The sequence below is a fragment of the Pteropus vampyrus genome, unplaced genomic scaffold (genome assembly GCF_000151845.1).
Source record: "Pteropus vampyrus isolate Shadow unplaced genomic scaffold, Pvam_2.0 Scaffold771, whole genome shotgun sequence".
Classification (NCBI taxonomy): Eukaryota; Metazoa; Chordata; class Mammalia; order Chiroptera; family Pteropodidae; genus Pteropus; species Pteropus vampyrus.
Window position 1 is genome coordinate 112621 of NW_011889552.1, and position 17627 is coordinate 130247.

The 17627-nt window shown below is 37.6% G+C and overlaps 2 protein-coding genes and 1 non-coding gene across 6 annotated transcripts in view; 1 reads left to right on the forward strand and 2 right to left on the reverse strand.

The window, feature by feature from the left end:
• The window catches only part of ZFP91 (ZFP91 zinc finger protein), a 36305-nt gene extending 27745 nt beyond the window's left edge, over window positions 1-8560 (reverse strand). Inside the window, exons 1-2 of one of the 2 annotated variants that reach the window (XM_011385740.1) lie at window positions 8036-8560; window positions 3450-3478 (exon numbers count right to left, since the gene is read on the reverse strand). In XM_011385740.1, coding sequence (XP_011384042.1) covers window positions 3450-3478; window positions 8036-8394 — 388 coding nt within the window. In that variant the 5' untranslated portion in view covers window positions 8395-8560. The remainder of the gene's footprint in view (window positions 1-3449; window positions 3479-8035) is intronic. The other variant, XM_011385738.2, reaches the window with a different exon arrangement.
• Window positions 8561-9010: 450 nt separating this feature from the next.
• LPXN (leupaxin) overlaps window positions 9011-17627 on the forward strand; it is a 38363-nt gene continuing 29746 nt past the window's right edge. For 2 of the 3 annotated variants that reach the window (XM_011385736.2, XM_011385737.2), the window contains exons 1-3: window positions 9011-10064; window positions 11618-11690; window positions 15667-15824. In XM_011385736.2, coding sequence (XP_011384038.1) covers window positions 9924-10064; window positions 11618-11690; window positions 15667-15824 — 372 coding nt within the window. In that variant the 5' untranslated portion in view covers window positions 9011-9923. Of the gene's footprint in view, window positions 10065-11141; window positions 11691-15666; window positions 15825-17627 lie in introns of those variants that run through there. The other variant, XM_023526263.1, reaches the window with a different exon arrangement.
• LOC111734094 lies at window positions 14640-14758 on the reverse strand. Its single transcript, XR_002778304.1, has one exon. It is a non-coding gene; the product is annotated as a 5S ribosomal RNA (ribosomal RNA).

The window sequence follows — 17627 nt, forward strand, 5'->3', positions numbered from 1 at the left end:
ATAGTAGAAATGAGAGGATAAGAAATAACCAAAGGTATTCCAACACAGGGAAAAAAATACTCTGATGAGATCAAAACCATAAAAATTGTTAAAAATAAATTCTAATTTTTTTAAAAAGGAGCTGCCATAATCTATAAATTAGATTAAATCAGTAAAAACAAAAACTATGATCCAGAACAACAAAAAAAATCAACCTAACATTTTAGTAATTCCAGATAGTATGCTGATTATAAACTGGATAAGAAATATAGTTAAAAGCCTAAACAATCTAAGTAAATTCCCAGATCTGTCATGAACTCATCTGACGACAATCTAAGCAATCTCTTCCAAACATTACTACTGCATAACAAGAAGAATAACTGAAAATAGTAAAATGATTTTGAATGGGTGAGACCCAACATTTAATATGATCAAATTTTCAAGCACCCAGTATTCCAAAGTATGGTTTTCCATAAACCCTAATTTTTCTGAGATAGTCCACACAGACACAGACACAGACACACAGACACACAGACACACACACACACACACACAGGGGAGGGGGAGGAGCCCTCTTAGTTAAGTTAGATAACTGTTGCATACTTTGGTATTTACATTGCATATTCCTCAAAATCAAAGTCTCTGAGAAGTCCTGCAATAAATAACCTATCTAACATTGATGATTCAAGCACTGCCTATATTTATTCGACTCTGGAATATTTATTATTTTATGAAACACTTGCGACACACTTTAGTAAACATTAGGAGAGTACTGTCTCCTTTTTTATTATGTTTCATCTTAGGCAGTTTTAGTTGAAGGTCTGAAAGTGTAAGAAATTAAAATTAGTGCATAAAATAACAATGGTATTATTGATAAACTACTTAGGCAAACCATCTGTTTATTTCATTATTGTAAAGATAACACTGGTTCAAAACACAGAACAGAATGAAAACACAGCCCAGTTAAAAAGAAACTAGCCAGGCTCCATCCCTCGAAATTTCTGCTAACACTCTTGAAAGTTCCACAATGATGATGATAATCCCCTGGCATAGAGCAAACTAAACTTTCATGTTTTCAGCTTTCTCCTTTTTGCTGCTTCTGTGTGGAATGCTCTTCATCCAGATATCTATCTGCATATTTAGGTGTGAGCTCAAATGTCACCATGCCATCTCATGGAAACTTAGCCTCTCCACCCTGAACTTCATCACACATTACACTGTTTTAATTTCTTCATTGCACTTATTTGATTACCAGCACAACCCAGTACCTACAATGGTGCTGGACATCTGGTAGATGCTCAATAACTACTTACTAAATGAATAAACACTATTTTTGCAAAGCCAGTTTCCATCTGTTTTATATATACCCAATCAGGGTTAAATAAATATATCAGGAACAGGGATCAATACTAATGTGCTTCTTTACTATTATTTCAGTTTGAAAAAGAAACATGGCACTTTTCAATTTAATAATTTAAAAACAGCAACTTGCTTTTTTGTGGGTGCAATATTAGTTATTTGTTCCATCATGTCAAACGTTCTTATCCTTAACTGAAGGAAAGCATATAATTCAAGTTGTTTGGAGTAAAGACTAAAAATCCTGAAAACATCTTTTTAATATTAGTAATACAGAGATAGTCATATCTCTAGAAAATATCACAACCTGTTCAAAGTCTTGAAAAAACCTCAACCTTTGGAATGAGTATGAGTTACTTCACTTAAAATTCAGCAGACTGAACACGAAAACTAGTCTGAAGTAATATTCTACTTTTTGAGAAGTTAAATACAAGAAAAAGGGAAAGAATTGAAGTAAATTCTAAATATTAAACAGCACAGGAAAAAAGTGACTACTACACCCATTATTTCTTTATTCACTGATCCAGCTGTATAAATGTATGTAAGATACAATTTTTGTGTACTGTTCACAGAGTTGAAGCTACTGTAACAGGTAAACTAATGAATGGAGATGGGAGTTGGAGACTATTTCTTCAAAATTTTACAAACTTAACGGCTACCTTTTATGGAGTGCTCAATGGATGCCAAGTATTGAAATTATTTGCAATAAAAGACAGAACTTGAACTCAAATCCTGAGTTCTAACTTTAGATCCAGAGCATTTAAATGCTGGATTAGAATGGGTTTGATTTTGAGACTGAAATGACCACAATGCAGCTTTAGCCTCTCCATAGATGTACAAATACTGTTAAAGACGTAGTTGCCAATTTCTGATTTAAGACATAAGTTTATTTCTCAACAGGGGTTCAAAATTTTAACCACATCTGCAAGTTCTCCTCAAAGCAGCCCAAAATAATTTCTTGAGACATACTTTTTAGACACACAAAATAATTTTAGCTCTGATTAATAGCAGACTGTTTTTTTTTTTTTTTTTTTTAATAAGAACTGCTCTGGTATTCGATTATCACCTGTCTCTACATTTTCCCCACATCATAAAATTTCCAAAATGGTCTCTAAATAAGGAACACAATCCCCTCCATTCCTGGCAGACATACCCTATTTTCCAAGTAACATCAGCAACAAAACCAAAAATTGCTAGACAAAATAGTCACATAAAGCTTTCCATATTATATTATATATATTACATATATATAGGAGGGGAGGGGAGAGAGGGAACATAAACATATAAATTAAGTGGCACCCCTTAGTTATTAAGTACACTTCTATCAGGACTGGGCCAATATCAGACACAATAAATGAAATATGCTTAAAAGTATATTTGTTCCAGTTTTAAGAAGGATGCTATACAGTTAAACTTAGCATCAGGGAACAGTCAATAACTAGAACAAATAATGATGTGAATGAGCAACTGGCCCCACATGATAGGGTCAGTTTCGATAACCCAATCTGCAAAGCCAAAATAAAGTCTCTTTTAAAAAGTGCTTTAAAAGAAAAAGCAAACATTAGCTTCCCTTTATAATTCAGATAAACAGAAGACTACATTCAATTAACATATCTGGTTTGCTAAAACTCTTTAAAGAGAAACGACCTAATGATCCCATTTAATTATTCACCGGGATGCAATCTTAGAATGCTTTTCTTTCCATTCTTCAAACTACATTTATAATTTGAGTCTCTACCAGTATCTAAATTTTGTCTATACTTTACTTTGTACACTGTGTATCATCCCTTTCTCCTTGTTACTTCAAAAAAACAAAAACCAAAAAATGAACAAACAAAAAAAACAGCAGCTTAAAAACTTCAATAAACTGACATCAAATAATCTGCTTTCCCATTAGATTTCTAAATAATGCCAAAAAATTCTGCTTGCCTAAACCTTTTGTTATCTAAACAGGTTATATCTAAACAAGTTATATCTTTTCCAATAATTCTTTACTAAATAAAAGTCACTTTTAAATGGGAACAATATGAATAATCAGACTGAAGCTCATTCTATTTTCTATCAGATTATAATCAGTGTAATGTAAATGAGAGGTAAGAATAACCAAGTCTTACCTTTGTCAGTTGTTACTTTTTCTACGCATCTGAAAGAAATGAGAATCAAATATTAAATGAACAATTTTACACACTTTAAGACGCAATTATTTATCTCTCAGGTTCATCTACAGAGTGACATAGACAGCATCTAGTGCAGTGTTGCCCAATACAACTTTCTGCAGTGATGAAAGTATTCTGTATCTGAACTGTCCAATATGATAGTTGCAACGTGGCTACCTAGTACTTGAAATAGCTAGTGTAATTGAGGAACTAAATTTTAAATTTTGATTAATTTGTAAGTTTAAGTAGCCACATGTAGCTATCATATCTAAGCATACAGCTAGAGTATCATTCCACAGTTGTTTCTACGTAAAAAAAAAATTAACACCAAAAAAATACTAATTTTGTTATATTAAGTGGTTATATAATAAAATGTCCTTATTTTACACAAATGCAGTAACTAGGGGTGGAATAAAATAATGTTTGTGTAAAATAATGTTTGAAATTTTCTCTAAAATACTTCTGGCCAAAAGAAAAAGAAAGGGAAAAGGGACAGAGGTAGCAAGTATGGCAAAAATCTCAATAATTGTTAAATCTACCTGATAAACACTGGGGGTTTCATTATACTATTGTATCTATTTTATATCTGAAAATTTTCATAATAAAAATTTAATGAACCTAAAAGAAAACCATAACGCTATTTATTAAACTCAAATCAAAATCTATTTCTAAAAAGGCAACAAGATTAGATCTCAGAAATAAATACAACTTGCACTTTACAAATTAGATAGCAACAGTAAGGAGTTTAATTTGTTATAAACTACTAATTTAAAAAAATGTTACTCCCATGTTTTTAATTTGGGAAAATTCCTATCATACATAATCGTTGAGTACAGTATAATGAACCAGCCCCCCTCCCCTTATACCCATTACCCAAATTCAAACATCAACATGCCTTGGATCTTTACCATAAAGATGTCATACAGTATCTCTCAGCAGTACAAAGTTTTCTTTTTTTGAAAGTAAACCTAATACAAATGAAGACTCTTATGTTACAAAAGAATATCCAAGTGAATACAGAAGCCATAACATAATGCAAATTCTGTTCTCTTTAGAAAGAATAGCTTTTATTTTCTCATTCTATATTTTTAAAAATAGCTTGGCATTATAACTTTATTTTAAATTATATTACCAATGTCTCAATAACGATTAGCAAAAGATAACTGTTAATCATCCTAATTCTAAATAAGAAGCACAAAAATAATTGCTAAAATTTGAAATGTAGAATAAACTTTCTGAAAACCTTGGGAATGGTTCAATGTTTCTACTATACTGATCACAAAAGAAGGTAAACTCGGGATCTTAGTTTTGTACAACTGAAGCCTTCTCCAAAGAGCCATAAGTTTTTTCAGTTCAAAATATTATTGCCTCTTCATTCTTACTATCCACGATCCTCATCTTTTCCTTACAAAAGTAAATACCAAGAAAAGTGTCACCCAAAGGTTTACTACCATTTTACTTCTAGCAAGAAAATAAACCAAAATGGAATTACATATACCAGAAAATAGAGCAATATTTTCTTTATTTGTAACCTATCTGAACCTAAAGGAGTACATTTAAGAATACTCAGTTTTAGTTGGTAGGATTAACCAACAGCTAAAATAGAAGTTTAAAAAGTATTTATTGGCTGTTTTAAATTCTGATAAACGAGACTTACTGTCATATGGTAGAATGAAAAGCTTTTTTGCATTTTAACCTAATTTAACAATTAGACTGTTTCTATATTAGTAAACAATATGGAAACAATGGATGTTTTATTTCATGAGTAAAAAAAAATTTATGGAATTTAAAAAAAATGTAAACAAGTATATACATACATCTGTATTTGAAATATAAGAACTTATTATTAGCCTTTAAGCTTTTATTTATATTGATTCTATCATTTAACTTTATGCCTTTCTCTTGAGTACATTCAATAAAAAAAATTTTATTTCCCTTCAGATTTCCTACTCTTCTCATTAACATCTGAACATTCCAATGCAAATGTAAGTTGTTTTAAGCTTAAGAAAGTTTAGAAAAACTGTAACCTAATTATCATTCAACTATAAAGGTCATTTCACAAATCATTAATTATCAGTTATAGATGAAGCAGATTTAAAGAGGTTAAGTGACTTGCCGAAAGTCACTTAGTATTAGAAAGCTGGGACCTGAAACTTTCTGCGTAAAGTCCAATGGTTTTTCTACTGTATTATTTTGCCTTCTAATAAGAAAAGAGGTTTCAATCAAACCAAACCTCTATTTTATATACCTTTAAACTACTGTACACTTTGCTGTCTCTTCATTAAGAGAAACAATTGTAGGTTAAACAGCTGATTACTGGGAATTTTTAGGGGTCGATGTTGGGATATGGAAAAATAACCTGAATAGAACAAGTTATTAATAGAGATTAAACCTCTTACTTCCCTTTTTTAAATTGTCATGATGTTATTTGGAAAACATACTTGAATCAAGGTCAGAAGACATTTGACCAGGGTTCAGTAAACTGATCACAAAACCTCTTGAAATGTCTTAAAAGATTAAACTTCCTACTTAGTTTTAAACTTTATTTTTACCACTCTGAAAATCTGTAAACCAGGTCTGATAAAACCTCCAATGATCAATACACTTTCCCCTTATAGTGCAAGGTCCTTGAAAATGAGATCCATGTCTCATTTATCTTTATGAACCTTAGCTCAGCATAGTACCAGGCCCAATTACAGCTAAATTAAGGTTTACCAAGCTGAAATGCTTTAGGATTCCTTTGATTTCCACAGCAGTAAATTGAAAATGTGTAACAAAAAATTATGATGAGAACTTGTTTCAAAAATCCAATCAGAATTGCATAATTTAGTACACATAATCAAGAGATAGTTCTGAGGCTAAAAGAAAGTAAAAGAACACTAATATCTTTTATGATACTGGATAAGGGAGGGACACTAAGACTATTCCTTCCCACAGAATACTGTGGAGAAAAAAGTGAAGGGATTTAATTAAGTCATCTTTATCCAAGTTTGACTGTTAAAACATTTATATTGTGGAAACAAAAAGTCATTTAGTACTTTTTGGCCAAGAGTTAGGGAAAAAATAAACCATGACAGTAGGTAAAAGTACTACTCTAGCTATAATTATCTTAAGAGATCATTTCTATAAGTAAAACTGATGAAATGGTAGTAGGGAAATGTGTCAAGGTAAATTTAACTTTCGAATGGGTAGGTGAGAATGGAAAGGAATTTTAAAAATATATTAACATTCCTATGTATAACAAGAAAAATGAGAAAAAAAAACAAAATTTTGCAGAATTTATATGAAAACACACCAATATTGCCACTTAAATCTCTATCATGCCACCACCACTCAAAACAATAGCTTTAAATAAACATTCACTCTGTACCGGACTTTGTGTGTTAAGTGTTTCACATTATCTAATTCTCAAACTAATCACATAGGGATTAACATTATGTCCTATAGATAAGGAAACTGAGGTACCAGCTGTTTAATAAGAAATTTGTCCAAGGAATTTATATTCGAATAAAGCTAATGAGAATTTAACTCTTAATTTTGGAACAAACATGTTTCAAAATTTAAATATACCAGATCTGGTGTAAGCCAAGTCTTGCCACACTATTGGGGAGGGGCAAGTACTTAAAACTCTGACCCTGCTTTCACTAATTTTTTTCATTTGAAAGATAAAAGATATTTTCAGTAACGATATTTTCAGTAATGAATTCAATGGTGAATGTGATTAATTTCTAGAATTTACAAATATACGAGCTTCAGCGTTTTCAACATAAGAACATTATTTTAATAAACAGTTTAGTTATATTCCTGGTTCCTCTATTATCTCTAGGAAATACAGGAATTCTTTTCAGGTAAGTCTAATTTTTAAGGATGAAGTTCTTTCATTAAGACGTATGCCAAAACAAACAAAAAAACATACGCGACTTGGCGAAAACAAAAAAATGAGCGAATATCCTTAATCTAAGCTTATTATATAAAAGACTACACTTAACAAAATTGGCAGGGCCAAGTTTTTACCCCACTGGTAAGCACTAAATTTCTAAAACGAATGATGTGAAAATTCAGTGGAGTGGGAAAAGCTACATAAAGATACTGGTACAACTGGCTCTTGAACTAATTAAGGGGGGAGGGGGGACACACTTTTGAAGGCTAAGATCGCGCTGTTGATTTCTTAATAGGGATGTGATGTAATACCGGAGTGCCGCCGTAAGAGGGAAAGGGATAGGCTGACAAAGGGAGTGCAGATGCCAGAGTGCGAGATAAGCCTGCGGCTGCAGGGAAGGAGTGACTCACTAGGGAGCAGAAGAGACCTATCCTACAAAGAACGATTTCACGGAGTGGGGAAGTGGCTCGACAGAGGACACTGGGATAGGGCCAGGAAGGAGTGATAAGAGAGCTACCAGGAAAGCGGTGTGACATCTGGCGTGCGAGCCGGCAGGGGGCAGAGCAGGAAGGATGTCACGTGGAGTGGGCGCTACGGGAGCCGAGAGGGTTGCGTGCGGAGCGAAGGGGGTCTTTCCCACCGCCTGGAAGACTGCGTTACTCACAGGAGTCGCGGACTCTTCTTGCCCTGAGCTGGAGACGGGGGCTTCGCGGCCTGGGACTGCTGCCCTGGGGCGTCCGGAGGCCTGGCGCTGGGACTGCTCCTCCGCCGGCGGGGATATTCGGCCTTCCTCCGGCGGGACACAGCGGCAGCAGCGGCAGCGGCCGCCGCCGCCGCAGCGGCCCGGCCCCGGTCCCGACCTCCCCTCAGCACGCGGCTGCTAGTGGTCCCCGCAGGCGCCGCCGCCGCCGCCTCGGGGGGCTGCTGTTGGGGCTCCTCTAGAGCCGCCTTGGCCGCCGCCGCCTCTCCCCCTTCCTGGTCCTGCTGCTCCGGGGGTCTCGGCTCTTCCTTCTCCCCCGGCATCGGGGCTCGTCCGTCCCCCACCCCCTTGTCCCAGGTGGCGGAGGCGGAGGCGGCGGCAGCCGCGGCGCTGCTCCCCCCGCCCCCCTGCCTCCCGGAGCGTCCTGCTCTCTCCCTCAGCGCTCCTCTCTCCCCCCGCCCCTCCGCCCGGCTCCGAGGGCGCCCCCCCCCCCCCCCCCCCCCCCCCCCCCCCCCCCCCCCCCCCCCCCCCCCCCCCCCCACGGCCCCCCCCCCCACCCCCTGCCACTCAAGGCCCGCTACCGCTGGCGGCGCGCGCGCGCCCCCGACACAGACGCTCAGCGGACCAATCGGAGAAGAGAAATGGCTTCTTCGCCCCGCCCCCCACGGTCTCTCACGCAGCGACGTACCGGTTCCCTCCCCCACCGCTCCTTTCAACCAATCAGGAGAGAGCTCCAATGGAGCGCGCGAGGTTTCCTTCCCCGCGCACCCGTTCTCACCGTTAAACGGCTGTGTCTCGCGACAATCCTAAAGTGACCTTTCCCCCCCCTCCGGAGCTCCTCGCGCGTTAGGGGCAGTGAGAGAGGCAGGTCTCGCGAGGAGGTTGGTGGGAAGAAAACGCACCTCTTTCCCCGCTTCGCGCGCACCCTGGAGTGGCTGCGCGCGCACCTGCCTCCCTAAGGAGCCGCTAATGCCACAAGGGCTCTTCCTAGCCTTCCTTAGGCCACGGAAGTAGCCTCGGCGTTCTTCTGCCTCCACCCTGATCCCACTTTCCTGTATGTGGTGGCCTTTCTGTCCCCAGCGCTGCCAGGTCTTGCAGGGAGAAGGGGCAAATTTTTAGAGCTGTCGCTTCTCCTTTAAGAAAAAAAGCCGCGTCGGCTGCCGGATGAAAGTCTCTGAAAAAATGGCGGCGGTAGAACAGAGGCGGGGTCGTGAGGGCAAGGAGGACCCGCCTCTTCGGCGCGTGCGCATGGTTAACTTGCCCAAAAGCATTCTGGGAGATGAAGTCTCATTTCTCTTAATGCTTTAGGGAAAAAGATAGGAAACCAGAGGAGAAGAGGATGCCGGGGAGTTTCTGACTGACGCACGGTGGGGAAGGTAGTTTAGTATTTACACAGACCAGGCTTACTTTTCCAGGGAGGCAGTGTTTCCGGGTTAGGTGCGACGCCTGCGCAGATCTGTTGTAAATGTTCGGCCAGTTACTGGAGGATTTCTTGGGAAGATTTCACGACTTTTTTGCTTGGCGTTGGCGAAGCATTACTGGGGTTGTCACGTAACAGCCCTTGGTTTGGGATAGGTGGCACCTTATCTGGGACCAGCTAACGTTCATGTATGCAATATTCGTCTCGTCATCCTGCGTCTGACCCACTAAACTGAGCCCCCAAAGGTCAGGGACCGAATCTGGTTCCGTTGGGTCGCCGGGGGCGTAGCACAATTCTCACCTCTTATTTGATTGTTAATCAAAGTTTGTGGAAAGACTTGTGGAGTTGGTTTCCGGTAGACATTGTGGAGACCAAGGAGCTGGCGTCGGCTTCTTAACTTGGCTGCGGTCCTTGGCCTGGAGGGAAGTTAGCATGACTAGAGTCACCAACCCGAAGAGACTGAAGATCTCCCTCACGCTTCCCGCTCCGAAGCCACCTGCTTCTGCGGTTTTCAAATGTTTCTGCTGCACAGGAAACAGATTAGCAGCTTTGTCAGAATTTGTGGCCACTAGGGTATGCAACTAAATCGTCTTAATGCGTTAAACGAGAGTTTCCATTTGCTTATCTACACGTTGCGTTTGGTGATGACAGCGGGCCTTTTGCGTTCCTTTCTTGCCTCCTTTCGCCCATTATAATCAAGGGGCGATTTGCAGGACTAATTTCTTACCCCTGGACGATAAAGCATCCGGAGATAAAATGCTCAAAAGAAAGCGATGTAAACAAGATCTGGCATCCAATTCTAACTTTCACATGAATCATTCAGTTAAACTGCAGATAGAGTCCAATATTTGCAAGCCAAGTGCTGAAGCGCATTTTTCCTCCTAATATTTTGACTCAGTTACCACTGCAGATTAGACAAATGTTTTCTGTTTTCTATTGAGTGTTCTACACTTTGATGGAGCTAATGGCATTTCAGTTGTGCAAACTGGCATAGTGTGGATGGGAATTTTTTCAAACTCGTTTGCAGTGAGTAGACTTTTGGAAGAGCACTGACATCCAATGGCTGCTCATAGTAATGCAGAATGGGAGGCTCCATTAAAAAAAAAAAAAAAAAGCCTTAAGAGTCTCTAGGGTTTGGAGAATGATCACCTTAAAAAAAAGACCACTGAGTTGTAGAGGAAAGTTCACAGTCTTCGAAGTTAAATGTGGACTTAGTAGTAGCAAAGCTACCTATTAATTCTATTTAGGAAGTTACTATTCCTTGAATCTACTCCACCATTGGTAGAAATGGAAGTAGTATCTATTTCACAGAGCTATAATTATAGTTCTTTACACACTGGCTTCCCATAATAGGCCTTTTGTAAATGTTTTATTTCATTCAGGTGAATAAAATCAGTGGTAACAAAGAAAAGTTTTTCATCGCTTTTCAGAAGACTGCTATAAAGCAGTAACTAGGGAGGAATTAAACTTAACTGAGATGTCTGTAGCTTAGCACCTGGTGTCTGAACTCTTCCAGTTTTATTCTTCATGACCCTTATAGTTGTTTGCATTTTGGACCACTGAAATAACCTGGCCTTGAGAATCCAAATGTGAGTTATGCCTCTGCTGCATTTAATGGATTTACAATCTATTCAGCAAAACAGGTAAACATAATTTCTGGATAATTAAGTAAATAAAGACAGCAAAATGAAATAATAATAAAAAAGACAGCTGGATAGCTCTGATGCAAATTTTACGAAGGAGACTATGCCTCCACGGTCCCCCAGCTTCACATACACACACACAAATCAGATTCCTCGATGCACAGTTACTGTGGGATACCACAATTGAAAATATGCCATTTCCATGAATTTAAGATGAATTCTGGCACATAGTAGGTGCTCACATTTTTCGCAATTAATTTTGATTCTTAATCACCTTGGCCAGCACCACCAGAACTCCAATTTTACTACCCGCCTTTCTGTCGGTCTCATTTTTAAAACTCTGACCTACAAAAAAGTGGGGGAAAAAAAAAAACCCTCACTAAATCAAAAGAGAGGAAGTGCTAAGCAAATACAGGAACCAAAAAGGTTGTAGAGGCTGCTGCACACTGTCTCATTCAGTTCCTTCGCGGTCCTCTCCTGCAGCACACGCCAAGGCGGCACCTCACAACCTCTGTGGCACGAGAGCATCTTGGGTGTGTGACAATGGAAGAGTTGGGTGAGTGAGGAGCTTCTTGGAGGAGAAACAGGGAATACAGACTTGGCTGCTGTCTCCATATGTGGTGGGAAGTGCTGCTGGCTAGATGAACAGTAGTGCTGGAAGATTTTATTTTCACTTCTCTCCTGACCTCCGCTTAGACAAGAGTGAAGCATGAGGAACTATGATTGTTTGGGGGAAAATACGGGTTCTTTGTTTTCAGTGGCATAAATGGCGGAGAGTGTGATGCTAACTACAGAATAAACTCTGCGCAAACAATTTGGGATTGAATTGTGATTGAAATTGTTTTATTATGAGCATTTATCCTTTGGGGGCTACTGGAGATCACAGGGTGATCATACAAGTTGGCAACTGCAGAGATGTGATTTGGGGAGAAAAAGAAAGAAGAAGGTGTTAGGAGAGGAAGACATAGAAATACAAGCATGAAGGAATTCACAAAGGTTGGAGAAAGGCCAAGGTGGTTTCATTTGTTCCATGATTTAGTGTTAAATCAAGAAAACGGCACTAAAATTCCAGTGATTTTATTGCTAAGCTATTTATTCAGAGGAATTCTGAAGGAACAGATTACTATAGCCTGCAAATATGATACCTCCTTCCATACCAAAGTATTGAAAACCAGCAGCAAAACTATTGGCCACATGGCTCAAGAGAGATCGCTGATTTCAAACTTTGGAATAATGAAAGGTTTATCATTCTTGGGACTCATTCCATATCGTTTGCCAACTTTCGTTGCTGGCTTCCTTACTAACACTGAGTCACTAACCCAATTTCCAAGCTGTATGTATTTCACAGTGTTCTGGATTTTTGTATATTTGAGGTATGTCAAAAGTGCAAACGACAACTACAAAAAAAAAACCCCCACACTATCTTGCATATTGTCTTCTTAAAAAATTGGAGTATAATTTAAGAGCTGGAGGAATAAAGGGAGGCAGGCAAATTACAGGAGGGAAGAGGAAAAGGTGGTGGTTGATAAATACATATCGAACTGTTTTGGTGGTAAAGCCTATATGATACTTGGGGTAGAATATATTTTGGATTTGGGATAGAATCCAAATTCTTATCTTGTATGGGGGTTCAGGAATTTCACATTTCCACTTGAGTTTCACTAGAGTCCAGCTCTGCTCTTTTATTTTAGGGATACCTAATGGCTTTCATGCAGGTAATTTAAAAAGGAGCTAATAGTTTTCAGTGACTTAAGACATTTTTACCTGTTAATTATTTTAGTGTCTGAAGCAATCCTCTCAAATGAGTAGTATCCACTTTTTATTTTTTAAATGAGAAACTAAGAAAAGCAAAACGACTAATTCAGCGTCACTCCCAGGTGCACCTGACACCAAAACAGATTAAGCTACAAGGTATTCTCCGATTTTAGAAGTGTACTGGCTCAAACGCTCAGTATCTGATTATTTTCCACAAATCAAGTGCTACACACAGACAAGGACTAGAAATTTCAGTCTAGTACCCCTTACCACCAGTCATCTGGTATTTGTCATACTGAAATTGGTCATCTTCAAATTACGGAATCTGGCAAAAGGCAAGATTGTTTTGGGGTGTTGGTGATATGTGCACTCAGCAAACAGGAAGAGAAAGGGCTGTTAACTCATGACCCAGTCGGGAGAGTTTCAGTAACTTTGGCTAGTGGGTGTCTCTAAGGGTAACTTTCTACTCTTAGTGATATGGTTTGCTTCTCTTGTAGAGAGCCTCCCCTCTCTCCTAATCTTTAACAGTCTTTTTCTTTTGAATCCAGGAGGACCTATGACTTCTGGTTGGAGCAAAGTTTAGAAAAGAGAGAAGAAAAGAGCTATTTCTTAATAGAAAGATACAGACTAAAAATTTGAAACTCAGAATTTTGGCATTTGGTCTGGATAGTAAAGTTGTGAGGAAAGAAGTTTTTTTTTCTTTTAGAAACCTTTCATTATAGAGAATTTAAAAATATACAAAAGTAAAGAAAATAGTTTAATGAAATCTGATGTTATTTATCAACCAGCTTAAACAATCAAGTCTTGGCCAATCTTATTTCACATACTCACCCATTCCTTTCATTCTTGTATTATTTTAAAGCAATTTCAGATAGTATATAATTTTAAACTCTATAAATATTTCAGCGTAATGTCTAAAATAAATATATATATACTTACACAAATAAACATAATACCATTACCACATCCATAAAATCCTTAATAGTAATTCCTTAATATCATAAAATACTGTTATAACACCTAAAATGTTAACAGAAATTCCTTAATATTATCAAATATCCTTACATAAAATAAATTAATAGTAGTTACTTAATATTATTGAATATCCTGTCAATGTTTAATATTCTTGATTGTTTCTTTTTTCGTTTACTTGTTTAAGGTTCATATACTGAAATTAGTTAAAAGTCTCTAATGTCTTTTTTAATTTATTGGTTTCCCTTCCATCTCCTTTTTCCATTACAATTTATTTGTTGAAGGGTAATTCACCCTGAAGAATTTAGCTCAGTTTGCTTATCTCTAAAATGGTGCATAAAATTCAATATTTTTGTGAGATAGACGATTTTGAAAGAGCTATAGATTTTATTTGTAAAAAAAATGATTAGATCTTTTCTTATGCCATGAAGAAATACTCATCCCTCCAACATCTGAAATAAATGAAAATCTGGTGTAGGTTTTTTTTTTTTTTTTCATGAGAATGAAGTTCATATTCCTTATCTGAGGACTTTGGAACTAGGCAGATCCTTAGAAATAATATAATCAGTACTTTGCAAACTTTTAAAAACTAACTTGTAAGAAAACCACTGGTGATCCACTAATGGGTCTCAACCCACAATTCGAAAAATACTATTGTAATTTAAGTGCTCCATTATATAGATAAGAAAACAGCTTCAGAGAAGAACATGTCATGCCCAGATGATCCAGAAAATCTGCACGAGAATGTTGAGAGTTGTTGTTGTTGTTATTGTTTTAAAGCCTACAGCACCTGGTCTTCCTAAGTGGTCTCCCATCCAAGTACTAACCAGGTCTGACCCTGCTTAGCTTCCGAGATCAGATGAGATCGGATGTATCCAGGGTTGCATGGCTGCAGACATCCACATGAGAATGGGAACTGGAATTTCTGACTTGAAGTTCGTGCAGAGGCTGGAGGTCAGATAGCCCAAGAGCTGACAGCCAGGTTGTGTGCTCAGTAGTGATGTGACCTCAAACAATTTATTTGGCCCTTTCTTGATCTACAAAATGAGGACGATGATATTACCTGCCTCTAAAAATTAGGATGACTAAATTAAATATATAAACTCCTGACCACAGTGCCTGTCATGTGTTAATTTTTATTAATTATTATTAATTTCATTATATCATAAAGGTAATAGTGTAATATTTGTAAAGTCCAAGAAAATACAGGAGAAATAATCTCAACGATTTACATCACCACATCTTGCTTGATTTTGTGATATTTTTTTTTCTCAATTTCTTTTATCCCCACACCCTAAAAGACAGAATACATATACTTAGCTTTGAGAATTTTGTTAGGTGTTTGGAATATAAGAAAAAAATAATCAAGATTAAGAGTAAATGTTACTGTCCTGATATATTTTTAAAAACTGTAATATAATTGCTTATATTTTTTTGATAAGAAAAATATGTAGGATTTACTTTTTTTTAGTTGGGGATCTTTATGGGCAGTTCACCTGAAATGAATGATAAAAATCAATATGCTGCAATAAAGGGAGTCAAATTATAGATTGAGAATATGAAATTGAATGCAACCATAGGAAACAAGAAACAGGCTATCATAGCATGTGGAGGCTTAAGACACCTCCTGATAGAATAGACCACATTCTTGAAGTAAAATAAGGAGTAAGGGAAGATGTTTGAAAATAGCTTTAATGCAAGATAAGAAGGAGATGAATGGAGGCACAGTGGGGCTGTTTAAGGGGGAAATTATTCCAGAAGACTTATATATTTTAAATCATGATACCTTGTGTCTTATGATATAGATGCTTTATTGGAGGAACTGGAACGCTCCACCCTCCAGGACAGTGATGAATACTCCAGCCTGGCTCCTCTTCCCGTGGATCAGCATTCCAAAAAGGAGAGCGACCGTGCTGAGACCTCAGAGATCCTTTCTGTTCAGGATGGCACAAGTTCTTTGCCGGTAACTTTTCATCTATTGGAGTACTTTTAAAACAGACATTTGTGTGCATTTCTGAAAATGAATTATATCTCACATAAATGATATGAAAGGACAATCATATATCCAAGAAAGAGAACAATAACAACAAAAAATCCTTCAATGATAACTTTGAGAACTAATTTTTTTTTTCTAATGAGGGCATAGTAACAAAGTATTCCCTAATTTACTTGGAATATTCTAATATTACTTTCAATAAGGCCAGGTGGCAGCTCAGACAAGTCTTTTCAGAGTGACTTTTTAGGGTCACCACTTTCCAGGTCTTATTTTCTGCTAGGTATATTAAGAAATTCAGTTATTCGTATACCCAGAGATGATGAAGCTCTAGGAAATAGCCATGAACGAACTAAACTCATAAAAGAGGATGCATAAAAACACCAGAAATCCAATTTGTTAATTTCTAGTTAGAGTTAAAACCATCAGGTAGAATAGATGCTCATATTTGCTGATATATGTATTCCCTTCCTATGAAAAATACATGTACCTATGTTATGATTAGAAGGTTGTTTGATAAGAATGGAATTAGTCTAAGAGGAATTAAGTAGATGCTTTTCATATCTGATGTCTTTGGACTATGATATTCTGATCCTCCATTGTACACTAGTATATGAAATCACCAGCATCACAGACCTGAAAATCGAGCCCATGGGTAGGTTCCCCCTTTAACTGTTCTTATCTTTAGCTGAACAGATACCATTTTCAGGCTGTACATATATCTCCACACCAGTGAGTTACTGTCTTTGTTCTCACTGCTAGATTATAGCCATAAGCCCCAAATTGGTCTGCTATTCTGGCCCCCTTTAATTTTTTCTCAAAATAGCAGCCAGGGTGATCCTGTAAAATTTAGATGATGTTGTTTTTCTGCTCAGAAACCTGCAGTGAATTCTCATCTCATTTGGAGTAAAAGTCTTAGTCTTTACACTGGCCTTAATGGGGTGTCCATTTGTCTTGGTTCACATGGGACCAAGAGCCCTGGTTTTATGCTTGTCTTCTTGATATCCATTTATTGGCTTAACCTTTACCCCAGATTTTCCATTTTTTATAAAGTTTTCTTATTAGCATTTACATTAAAGTAAACCAGCATGGGTTAAAAGACCTCCATTAGTTTCTCCTGGCTTCTTTTACAGTCTCATCTAATAGCATACAAAACACACATGCAGTGAACAGTTCTTACTTCATTATGGCTAAGTCTAAAATGTGACTAAATTATATCTCGTCTCCTTTCCTGATCTTGTTCAGACAAAACCTAAGTGACAGCACCCTTTTAAGAGTAATATGCAAGGTTCTGGCTGTTAAAGCTAAGAGCTTAAGCACAGTAGTCAAGGCCAGCTAATTCCTTTGGTCTTGGGAGGTGGCAGGACAATTTATGAGGCTTTCCCCGCTGCTGGCCACTTGGTTTACCACCACTCATGCATGACCTGCTGTGTTCCCCGTGGTGACCTGTGAGAGGCCTCTATTCTCGGGTTAGAAGGAAAAATGGGAAATTGTGGCTTAATGTCATACAAATTCTGTTTAGGAGATAGAGGCTAAGCATTCTGGACATGAAGTGTGGTATAATCTAAATGTTTATATTTAAGCAGTTTTGTCATTACTTGTATGTGTAAAGTTATAACTTTGTTTTATTATTTGGTAATGCTTTTTAAAATTTTGCAATAAATGCTTTTAGCAGCATTTGGCTCAAACTAAAACCAAAACCAAAACTACATGTTTAATTATCTTAAGAAAGTTGATGACAAATATGTAATTTGCACAAAATACTTGTCAACA